Here is a 12,875-nt window from a genome sequence, read left to right on the forward strand (position 1 = left end):
ACACACACACACACACACACACACACACACACACACACACACACACACACAAAACAACCAACAACTGATGTGAACAACTTTTGATTTCGGTAAATTTTTACTTTCACTCCCGCACACAGATGCACTGCTTCTGGGGTCAAACTACAGATCACAATAAAGCCACTAAAACTGTCGCAAATCAATTATTTTCAAGAAAATTTCAAATCGAACGGTAAAATATCAAATTATGTGTTAAAACGGGGGCATTTCAAAAACTATTAATTTGCGACGGAAATGAAGTCGATATTCGTGTTCCGCGCATCAATTTTTAATAGTAAATGGACTAGTTCTGGGACTTATTTTTTTCATAATAGAGAATTTTTGCTTTTGCTTTGTTAGATATATTCAAACAAGCAAATACTCCCTTTTAAACACATGGTATTGGAATTTTCCAAATATTGTATTTTATTAATCTTGTGGATGCTGTTCGAGTGCTTGTTCTTTTTCATCAACTCTTTAAATCACTTTATAATCAGGTTATGACATATATCTAGCCACAATCTATAGTTAGACAAAGCGACAGCCAACTTTGAAACCAAGTTGCAATTACTGATGCATTGTCGTCTTGCTTCTTTGCCTTATTAAATGTTTGCGCATTCACATCTTTAGTTAAATTTACTTTTGAAAAATCTTGAGACCATTATTCCCACTTTGTACGTTTAAAACGTTTTGCCCAAATAAGTGGAATAAAATATATTAGATATTTCTCGATATTTTCACAGGTGAACACACAGTATCATGAATTCCGGATTTGTTTTCTTTCACAACTCAGTGATGCTGCCTCGAATAAGCAGTTTTGTTCTTGATCGTCTCATACCTTGATCAGCCTTAGCCCCTTGCCAATCTGCCTGCTAAGATTGTCAGGAGGCGCCCCTGGCGATTTAGAGGGTGCTCTCTTAGCTGTTCAAATAGAGGGTTTTGACTATCTTGTATAAATAGTCTATATCTTTGAATTGAACGAAACATTGTAGCAAAGACTCTCTTGCCTACTGGCCTAGTATTGTAAGAGCCTTGATAATCTTTGATAGTTAGCTAGGCCAAAGAGTCTCTTTGGCTTGGCTAGGCTAGGCCTTTGTACGATCTTTGATGCATTTGCAAAGAATTTTGAGGACACTGTTTTAATAGGCTCATCGAGAGGAGTGGACCATCTTGTTATGTTGGCCCTCTGGTTGGCCTGTGAATCCTATGATCATTGATTGAACCATTGAACCAAAGATCGGGATTTAACTAGGAATCGAGTCAATTGAGAAATAATATTCGATTTCTCAGAATTCGTAGTAAAAAAGGAGACTGACAGGCGGCCATATTGTTTTTGTCACCAGACCAGGGAGTGTAACAGAATCATAACTGACTCAGTGAAAACAGATCTTTAGTTTCTGATTCGAGATTTGAGGCATGATGGCGAGGTCGAACGTCCGTTACGAAGTGGTAAATATTTTGTTTATCTCTGTTTGTTGTAGACTCTAGTTGTCCCGCCTGTGTCGTATTCAATAGAAATAGTGGGATTCGATATGAAATGGCCACCTCTATTCAGTATTCAGTATTCTCACCCTGGGTGAGAATAGCGCAGGCGAGTCTTTTGGCAATTCTCACCCGGTGTCCGTTCACTGTTATAGCCTAGATCTAGATCAAGGCTAACCAATTTTGCGTTCACCCTAAACCACAGAATTCTACACTGTGATAACAGAAAAATTGTAGAATTCTGGGCGCTTTTTCGGTAGATCTCTAGATCTAGATCTAGATTTCTAGATCTAGATCTAGATTCTAGATCTAGATTCTAGTTCCCAACCACATGCGATTATTAATAAAAGTAGAAATGATGCAAACTATTTTTAGGTAAGGCGCCCATCTTGTTTGACGTCAGACCAGGATACCCCTCCGATCACGTGACTACATCTAAGTATAGACAACCGCATGGCACCAAAGATGGAAGTGTCTATGTATTGTATATTATGCTTAATCTACACAAATTTCTCGGAATTTCTGATAGCTGATTTGATAGCGCGTCTGCGTTTGATGTCGAGCAATGACTTTTGGAGAGGTTCGATTCCGGTCCCGGACAGTTTTTTTTTCTCATTTCCTCCTCCCGACTGACCAACAGTTCCATAAATTATAGGCCTAATTTGTAGAGTTGCTTTGACTTTGAAGTTGTTGTTTATTTTAAAAAATGTATTAGTGATTAAAAATGCAGGAGGAGGGGGGGGGGTGGTAGATCTAAATTTAGATCTAGATCTAGATCTAAATTTAGATATCTAGATCTAGATCTAGATCTAATCTAGAATCTAGATCTAGATCTAGATCTAGATCTATATCTAGATCTAGATCTATATCTAGATTCTAAATCTAGATCTAGATCTAGAGTCTAGATCTAGAAAATCCGAAATGTTACCGAAAACACATCGTTCCATGTTTGGGTATCCCAGGAAGTGCTGACATCACATTACTAAAATAAGCAGCCAATCAGAAAGATGCGTCATTTCTAAGATTAACGGCATGTTTCCCAACCCCCTTATTTGATAGAGCCTGACCTACATCTAAATCTAGATCTAGAATCTATATACGTTTGATTCGCGGCAAGCTAAGATGTCAAACCTAACAACTGCAAAACATGAAATTGTGGTAAAACCCCCCCACCTTGTTTTTATTAGGTCAGGGGGGCAAGCCCCCCTGAAACCCCCCTACTCTTGGGGCGAATAACAAATGCGGGGTGGGAACTACCGAAAAAGCGCCGAATTCTGTGCCGTGAACAAACGTTCCATTACTACTGTTAGCCTACTACTAAAATTAAAATACTAAAAACGTACAATTTTGTCTGTGGGCAGTGGAGAGAGAGAGAGAGGAGTAGCGCGAGAACTTCCGGGCAAAACAAAATGGCGACCCGCGTGGCGTAGTGCGGCTCGATTCGAAAAGTTAAATAGCCGTAGCATCTTTGTAGACGATCAAATTAATTTACTTTTGGTATTCGGAGTCTATGTACACACGGTAACCGGGCGCGTAGCCTCAGGGTCTACGTACACGGTAACCGGGCGCGTAGCCTCAGGGTCTACATACACGCAGAGATGCCAACCAGTATGATTTTACGTATTTTAGTACGATTTTTGGCCGAAAATACGCGGATACGACTTTTCATGAAAAAATACGCATCCTGGAATGCGAAAACTACGAGATTCAGCTTGGGCGAGTAAACCTAGTTTAATTATCTCAGGTCATCTTTTGTCAAAATAGTATCAGCATCGCAGAACTGGAATAATTGAAAACCAAGTCCGATGTGGTCAGTAAGTTCATTTTTGCCGGTCGCTATCGTGATATTATATTCATTTAGCTTTTCCCCGTCCCCGTCTATCTGGAGAGTACGTTTCACTTTCACGTGAAAAGGCAGCTATGGCGGTAGGCGGAAACGTATGTGACACCGACGAGGCTCGATCGGGAAAATCAAGATCTACTTTCGCTTTCGTTACCACCGAGAAGTTTGCCAGCAGTTGTCTGATAAGACAACATTTGTGGCATGCGGGTTGTGCAGTATTAAACACAATGTCGCCGTGCAAATAAAATGGAATAAATACTCTGACTCGTCACTGTGCTATCACTTGTAGAAAAAAAGAAAAGAAAAGAAAGTACAAGCGTCGTCCGATTTTTAGATTGTCTGGCTCGCCATCGTGACCGGTCACTGACCCTGTGCGCTTTCGCATCATAAATAAATGCGGCATCGTGTGAGCAAAGACAGTCTTTGTGGGAGTAACGGCGTTGCGAAGTATATAACTACGGAATAGGGGAGGAGATTATTGATTTTTTTTGGGTTCAAGATATCGGGGTTTTAAGGCAACACCAGACGACAAAAACTTGGAAGCAATTTTCAGAATTTTGATTAGAGCTTTCTGCAAAGCGCGTGTTGGTGCAGGCCATGTGCGGAATCGGGACCCCTCATACTTCGCTAGTCTGTGTTATTGAAATAAAGTGTTCGCGTTTCATTGGATGGGTGATAGATCTAGTAAATTATACGTAGTGGCTAGCCGTACTTAAGTACGGCTAGACTGTCAGTCTAGCCGTACTTAGATCTAGGTTTGGCCCTATCGACTCAAGCCTGTTAAGTACACAGGTCTCAGATCTAGATCTAGTAATTATTCAGGTTCAAATACATATGCAAGTCCATAAGGCACCTTTTGGTTTTGTCTGAAATACAAATACTTTAGGCATTGCAAACTAAAAATTTCATTTACAATTCAGCCATCAATATTAAGTACGGCTAGACTGACAGTCTAGCCGTCCTTAAGTACGGCTAGCCTGGCTGTCTACCCGTACTTAAGTACGGCAAGACAAGAAGTCTAGCCGTACTTAAGTACGGCTAGACTGCCAGTCTAGCCGTACTTATCTTAGGCCCTATTAACATTAGAAAACAGGAGGTTTAAAATACATGCACTGTCATTAACCTTCATCCTGCGGGAGCCGGGTTTATGTAGCCCGATAAGCCTATTTCGGCACCTCGCCTGCGTTCTGGTCCCGAGTCAGTGTAGCTCCTGGCTCAGCGCACGCGCAGCGCGCCTCCTCTTACGTGTCATTCGGGTCCCGAGTCGGATCCCCATTCACGCAAGTCAAGTTTGTGTGCGTCAGTCTGCTTGAGTTTGTGTGCGTTTGTGGCCTTCTTCTAGAACCACCTGCGTTGGTTCGTAATCGAGGCATACGTCTCATTCAAAACATGCCAAGTTGATAGCTCTAGATGTTCGTCCAATGAAATTATAGAAGAAATTGACCCACTAAGACATAGGAGCTCGAAAGGATAGTCTGGAAACAAGACTTCCATTTTTCTATACAAAATATTTCAAATGAGCTTGATTTTGTATGAAATGATACTACCTGATAAAAGATGAACTTGTTTAATAGTTTTGAATACCCTTGTGCAGGTACAAAGAACAATTTGAGTGTAAAACATTCGGAAATTGACCTAAATTATCCCTTTTCGAACCTCAGGTCATTCATAACAACAAGAGCGTCCAGAAAGGTTATTCAAATGGCCGTAACTACTGGTAATGTCTTATCAGCTTGTGAGAGGGGGTTATTCATGTGTTTGTAACACTTTATAAATAGAATGCTATGAAGGATAGAGCGTTATTTTCATCATCAGTTAACACACTCACGCGGTATTCATGGCGAAAACACACGTTTCCCGGCGCGCGCGCTGTACACCAACAGTACACACTGAGTGACCCCGGCGGCCTGCCCGGCGAGTCCGACGTAATCGGTTGCTGATAAGATACGCATCTGGGCACAGACGCAGGATAAGAGTTAAGGCACCTGGTTTCGTCTCAAATACAAATACTTTAGGTACTGCACACTAAAAATGTATATTTACAATTCAGTAGGCCTATTTTTTGTAAATGGTGAGTCTAGCCATCATATTAAGAATAAGTACGGCTAGACTGCCAGTCTAGCCGTCATTAAGTACGGCTAGCCTCTTCCAAATTATAAGTACAGTGTATGTTGTAGTTTTCTGTTCAAGACTGGCGGATTTTCAGTGTCACTGCATCTTGCCCTACCACAGTTGTTACAACTCTCACAGTGCATGGGTCTACTTGAGCCATTAAGTTATTGCTTTTCTCTGAGTTTGAGCAATAATTTGAGTCTGTCAGTTCATAATATGAATCATGACATCCAGACTGGTTCTTGATAGTCGAAATTCTTGTTCTAGGACTTCCGAACTCTCAAAGCAGGATTTATTTTTTATATATATATAATAATGAGAGGAAAATATTATATAAATAGACTGAAATACTTAAGTCAAACAAGACCCCAGTACAACATTGAACACTGACATGTTGTTGACTGGATACGTATATTGTACGCGTGTGTGCTCCCTTTTTCGAGCTGGTGAGCTAGTAAATTTTTTTCAGGAAATATTGCTGGACACCCTGAACATTTTACTATTACTGGTTGGTCGACCATCAATGATTTATTTATAGAGGCACCAGCCATCCATGTCTAGGTGCTGTTTTAGCCTACTGGTTGGTCGGTCGGTTGTGGGGAATACACATTTTCAACTGAAAATACACATTTTCATATTTCCCAATACTCATTTCGGTTTTCTGTGGTTGGCATCTCTGCATTTTCCTTCTGACAAAAACGAATGTGGAAAAAAAATTGCGCAACAGCTCTTCGAAAATTTCGACTTACCGCATTTTCTCAGCTCTACAAGTCCTTATAATCCATAGGAATCAACACAACATTGTAGCGATATAATCACCCTAGCACACATTTATGCAAGAATTTCACAAATGTAGTTGAATATCTTTCTTTGAAGAGCCTTTTTATTATACCAGGCTCCGTATTGTTTACCCTTAGATCTAGCCTACATCGCGACAACAAAACAACGATTTTTGCAAGAATTTCGCTGAGTTTCGATCGATATTGGCGCTCAGAGATTGAGGTCTGGTTTGTTTACAAGTTCTACTTCCTTTCAACAACTTAAAAAGTAGGAACTATGTTAAAAAGTGCACCTTTGTTTCGGATTTCGTTGAGCCGCTCACAGCGGCCGATTGGAGGCAGCAGAAAAACTCAGAGCCGCTGTCAGCGGCCGAATGGACGGAATCAGTTAAGGCCTACTCAATGGCCATCAAAATCATGATGGAAGACCGAAAGCCATTGTTATACCACCTGGTCATGACGAAATGACGGCAGTATACGCATTTTTAGGCCCATTTCAAAGTTTTGAAGATCTGAGCCCCCGCACGGCATACCGTCACGTACGTCAGACCGTCAGTTGGCACGCATTCGGCCTAAAATTGGACAACCAGACAATTATGTGATAACCTGGAATGTTGTCTGCTATACAATAATTCCGTTCAGCATTGTTTTGTTTTCAAGTTCAACAATTTTGAGCAGAATCAGACACCCGTGTGAGCAGAAATAATCCATTTCATCTCCAAAGGTAAGAACCGCGTTCAGCCATTACGGCTTGCGGGGGCTCTCGTGGCCTAGAGGTTAAGGTGTTGGCCTCTCATTCAAAAGGTCCCGGGTTCGAATGCGGGTAGCGACCGAACAATTTTCTTCTCTAAATTTGTCTCCTTTCACCTCATTTCCTGCTCTCTAGCAATGTTCTGTCATTTGCTTTCGTCTCCTCTCTTTCTACCACCACCCCCTCACCTCCTTTGCCCCTTCCTCTGGGCTCCTGATTCTTTCTGCAGCCTTTCTTCTGCTACTCCTTCGCTTCTTCTTACTGCTGTCTTTCAGCCGCACCCCTGATCTTCTGGTAGGAAAGATCTACACCTAGCCTTCTCGGACAAGGGCGAAAAATCTTGGAGGGCCCGTGTGCAAGTTGCGCACGTTAAAGATCCCTTGGTGGTCTAAAATCGATAAGAGTAGGCTTCGGCCGCCACCCGGCAAAATTCAAAATTTCCTACCAACTGAAAACATTAGGTGTGTCCCGCGCGCTCATATGAACTTATGCAGTTGCGAGCGCCGTAAAACACTTTACAAAAACAAATAGAAAACGGCTTGCAGATGCGCAATGCGTCATGGGAAATAAACTATTGGTTCTGTAATCGTACCCGCAGGATTCGTTTCGCGTTTTTATTCAGTTTATAAGGTGTCTAGTTTTACCACCACAAACCATTCGCTGCTCTTTGTTGTAACAATTGGCACCGGTAGAGGGGGTGACGGTATGGGGTACAATTTTTGAGGGATGTACCCGATACCGTCACTATATTTTTTTTACATGGTGTGTGACTTGAAAAATAGTTATTTCTTGACGGACTGTGGATGGCATCTTATTACTTTAGATTTTTTAGTTTCTATGATTTGATATAGATCTTTTTTTACTTTACTTTACTTTTCCGATCCAGCAGCCATTTGGGTTTTTGCCCTTCGGTCTGTCGATATGGCAAAGAATTTACAGGTTTTAATCAGCTGTGCTTTGTCGCTGTATAGAGTATTTCCGATGTCTGGGGAGGCAGGTAGGTAGGTGTATATAGATCTAGATAGATCTATTTAGACACGGATTCATTAGAAAATGAGCGTCTGTAGATTTTTCTTTTTTAATGTAAACTGAGAAGAAGAAAAAGACTAATAAGAGTAGGCCTACGTGCGAAAGCAAGTTCAAACAAAGTTCAATGGCGCAGTGCAAATGATTAACTCCATCATTTCTTTTAAAGTTTTGTAAACACGAGAAATTAAGCACTTACAAGAGATTGGACTCAATAGGATGCTGAGCTGCAAATGGAGTACAGGGCTCCCCATTACGCACAAATGTGCGTATATTACGCATTAAACCTGCAGATTACACCCCTTTGAAGTTTTGGTGGTGCGTGAGCTTCACCCTTTATAATTTCATTTCGGGGGTTTGCATACGCTTTAAAACGTAGGTGGTGTGCGTCTGGCTAGCATCATTTTCCCCCCTTCTCTATCTCAAAGCCGAGTCAAAGATTTGACAACACACCCACGCACATGCACGACAGTCGCCATCTGTGTCTGAAAAAGTCGACTAGTCGACTTATCAGCTGCGCAGTTTCCGGCAACACGGGGTGGCTTCAGCAGAGAAGCTCCGTCCACATTCGGGTAGCTCACATTTGCCGGTGTCGTGCCTTGAGTTTACCCCTGCTGTGAGATTACCCCCATCCTTCTTTAACACTCTAGTAACCATGAATTGTCCGCCATCGAAAGTGTGGAAAGACTGAAATGTGAACCCTGGGATGGCTCTGAAGAATAATGAATCATCCCTGCCCTAAATCTCAAGCATCCCGATTTACCCGATTTTGATGGCGTGTACCCCAATATTTTTTGCCGGATTTTTCTAAAATCTTACTCTGCCTTCTTTTCTGTCGTGAGAAGCACTTGTTAAACTTTTTGTCTGCAGAAACACGGAGCACCATTTCCCGAAATGTGTATGTCGAATTTAGTTAGTAGTTGACTCAACAAAAGTTGTGTTGGATCTTTGCTCACACATGTTATTTCAACTGTAATGGAAGTAGTATTGATTTGGCATTCCGACTGAAGACATTCTCAAGATTACTTTTTCCAAAACATGCTTTGTCCGAGTTCTGGTTAGTCGGGCTCGTCATCAAGATCCTTCAGTAAAACTGTCCCAATCGTACGTTTGCACCACGTGACAGGACTTCGACGTGTGAGTTCCGCGTGTGTCGGGGATCGTCCGTTGACGGGGTCAATTTTCATGCGCACCGGTTGAATCGGCTTTCGGGACTTATCCGGGGGGGAGGGGGGCGTGTAAAAACACTTGGACTAGGAGAACTTGACGTGATACTTCAGGATTAAAAAAGAAATAATGATAAACACAGGCACGCACAGACACACACACACACATGCGTGCGCGCTCACACACATACACCACACTCACGTGCTCTTGCAGTGGGAATATAATGGATATAATAATGGACACCCCTGGAAATTTTTAAAGTCAGCTTGGCTGTGACCTAAGTGATTTGTCGTTGATCTCGATTTTTTTCCCCCACTGAGATCCTGACTTTTAGATTTCATAGAGTGGCAGGTCTATTTTTCTTGGTGTATTACAGTCGGAATTTACCCCTTTTGGTTTGTCAACTTTATTTTATTTTTGATAGGCCCAACTCAACTGCTCAACCACTACCCCCCCCCCCCCCCCTGCTAATGGACACAATTCTAATTTTATTCAATATTACTCTTTTATTTCTTAAGTTAATTAAAAATCATTAGCATTCAATCATAGCCATAGTCTTTCTGTGTGTGTCTGTGTGAATGTGCATTGAGTTTAATGTTTACAAGCAAAAAATCTACTCTAAAATTATGATAACTTTTACTCTTTAAGTTTCTGAAACAAGGGTTTAAATCCCTTGAGATAGTAAACCAAAGGATGAAGGAACCTCTTTAAGTTAGCCTGAAGGGGAGCCCTGAAGTAGATCAAATTCGAGACTGCAAGGTTTGCGAATGGATACTGTGAGGTGCAAAAGCAGTTCCTCTAGGACTTGGGGGAACCACTAGGAAAGACCGAAGAGGGAAGCTTGGAAACTGCCAGTGCAAACCGCGCGCTACACAAAATCATCACTAGGCCTAGATCTATAGAATCACGATCAGATGACGCAGCGGGCATCCCATTTGCGAGGTCAAACAAGATGGCTGTTACTATTAATATCGGCCAATGGCGTTTGGTTGTCGTTCTCTAATTATCTGCTTGTTTTTTTGGGTCAAGCCTCTGGTTGTTGACCTGAATGTCCCTGTGATGTTCTTGTTGTTAGACATCGGACAGTTTGGTCTTCTCAGCACTGATATATATGTGCGGTAGGCTGTGTTATACTGCCACTTTTCTCCTTGACAATGAGTGGCCGTTTTACACAGGTTTGACTGAACACACAATTGCGTGCGTATAGCAAAATTTGAATTTCTGTGCAGACAAGTATAGTATAGACTCAGTTCCGATCGGACCAAAACGCGGAAATATATGTCTTAAAAACTATTAATTTGCGACAGAAATTAAGTCCATATTGGTGTTCAGGGCTGCATTTCACTTTCACCATGATTTGATATTTTGGTAAATAGGGTTGATATTTACTTAAAAACAATTGATTTGCAAGGGTTTAGTGGCCATATATATCATTCCCTGAATCACGTACTATCGTAACTGACAAAAATCGGTTTTCAAGTTACGGTGGTTTAAAGTTTTACACAATTTTTAAGATCGTGTTGTGAATGAACGGAACAAAATATCTTATTGATTTTTGGTTTATAAGACTTTATTGCCTTATTTTCTATCACTGTTTCTGAAAGTAAATTTATTTGATAAAACGAAAAATAACCATTTTTGTCACGGGAATTCAAAGTATGTAACAGTACAGTCCCTTATGCTGCACAATATGGCACTTTCGATAGTTCGTGAAAACAAAACAAACCATAACGTTACAGTTACATCATTTTATTTTTCTGTAAGAAAAAAGCATCTTGAGGCATTTATGTGCGTCACTGTTCAAGTTTGTGAGAGAAGGAGAGAGAGTGAGAGAAGAGAAATAGAGAGATGTGGGGGAGAGAGGAAGGGAGAGAGAGACGGGGGAGGGAGAGGCCAAGACAGAGGGAAAGGGGGAGAGAGAGAGAGAGAGAAAGTTTGCATGTTATGGTCAGGAACATTTTTAATTCAATGCAGCAATCACATAGATTAATAGTGAGGTAAATTAAGATAACACTCTATGGGGTTGATTCATGTTAATTATGATAGTACATGACGTAACAATGTGAGCATTAAAGAGATGGAAGAAACGGTCCAAGTGCTAGCGTATCGTCCCTTACCTTGGTACGTGATTCTGAATATATTCAAGAGGGTGCATACGATACCTCACGAGTCACGTGTATCTCGGTGACTATTAAAGGCATTGAATCTGGATTTTGACCGAGTTTAGAATGTAAAATTTGTAATCGGGTTGTATTTTAGACCTGATTTCGGGTGATATGGCGGTTACGATAGTACGTTATTCAGTGGGACGACATGTGTGTTCTGCAGCAAAAATTATGGTAGTTTAGCCCTCAAAACAGTGCATCTGCTTGTGGGTCTAATAGTAGAAATTTACCAAATACTGATTTAGTTTTGTTTGATTTTTAAAAAAATCATCATGGGACTTGCGATCGAACAATGCAATAGAAGCAAGCCAGCATCCCACCAAAACTTAAATGATTCAATTTTTAAGTAAATAGATTAGATTCAGTCTCCAGGACCAGAGCTGGCCTTCATAGGCCTACGCTACACTTTTTAAAAACACGACTCACAGTAATTTAATCACAGGGACTGGTTCTCACTTCAAACTTAGATATATCTAACTGTTTGGTAATCTCCAGTTTTGACCCCAGCCCCAAGAGTAGACCTACTACTTCAGGAAGATTGTTTGTAGGCCTATGATGGGTTAGGTAGGGCTAGCCAGGCTTTTTCCGTTTGGGGAGAAATTCCAAACGATCCAGCTTGTATCAGACTTTCAGTATTGATGCTGTGCTAATCATTTATGGTATAGGGATGCTACTTTTTAAAAAACCATTTATGATGTGTCAGTAAGTATAGCTTCCTACACAGGCTAGAGTTGTGCCCATTCGATTAAAGTAGTCCAAGGTGTATATATATATTATATATATTATATATATGTTATATATTATATACAGCCAAACCTGTGTAAGGCGGCCACCCATTGTTTATTGTCAAGGAGAAAATTGGCCGTATAAGACAGGTGGGACTGATCGAAATGAAGAAAATGAACCATTCCTTTCTGAGGTCCCAACCGAAGGTAGCCGCATTGTCTTTGTTGTTATTGTTGTTGTTGTTGTTTTCGCTGAGTTTTTTTCTTTTGTTCATGATTTTGTGCAAGGGTGACAATAAAACGAAATTGAGTCAGACGAGAAAGAGAACCGAGTGCTATGGTAATTTGGTAAAACAAACACACGCTCCTGTCACAAGTTCATAGTTAATGTTGACGTCCATTGTTACTTTGTTACCAACTGCGTAAACAGTGACCACTCATCTCATTTACGATTTGTGTATGAGTTCTGAGCGGGGCTTATGGGTTTTGAGGGATCACACGCCACGTCACCAGCAGCTGAAAATTTGTGTACCTATTCGTCAGCAGTGGTAGGGGCCTACGCAACATGATATGTTGGAGGGACTACCTATCTGCGATGACAGGTGATAGGATTATGAAGGCTCGCCCACAACGCAAGGGGCCAATGCATGATTTATGACAAAACGTAATGGAGTCACTAAGGTGGCCGTCTAAGACAGGTGTTATTGTTTGGTGTGATAGGAGTTTTGTGTTTAAAATATGGTGGCCGCGGCCTCGTCGGACAAGTGCCCGTTTTACACAGCTAAATTATATCGAAAAAATGCAGGG

The 12,875-nt window shown here is 41.2% G+C and overlaps 1 protein-coding gene across 1 annotated transcript in view; it reads left to right on the top strand.

Annotated features, from left to right (window-relative positions):
* The first annotated feature begins 1,308 nt into the window (after positions 1–1,308).
* Positions 1,309–12,875, top strand: part of LOC101852398 (NEDD4 family-interacting protein 1) — a 19,819-nt gene continuing 8,252 nt past the window's right edge. Inside the window, exon 1 of the mRNA XM_005095766.3 lies at positions 1,309–1,467. Coding sequence (XP_005095823.1) covers positions 1,435–1,467 — 33 coding nt within the window. The 5' untranslated portion in view covers positions 1,309–1,434. The remainder of the gene's footprint in view (positions 1,468–12,875) is intronic.

The sequence above is a fragment of the Aplysia californica genome, unplaced genomic scaffold, assembly GCF_000002075.1.
Source record: "Aplysia californica isolate F4 #8 unplaced genomic scaffold, AplCal3.0 scaffold00113, whole genome shotgun sequence".
In the NCBI taxonomy this organism is placed as follows: Eukaryota; Metazoa; Mollusca; class Gastropoda; order Aplysiida; family Aplysiidae; genus Aplysia; species Aplysia californica.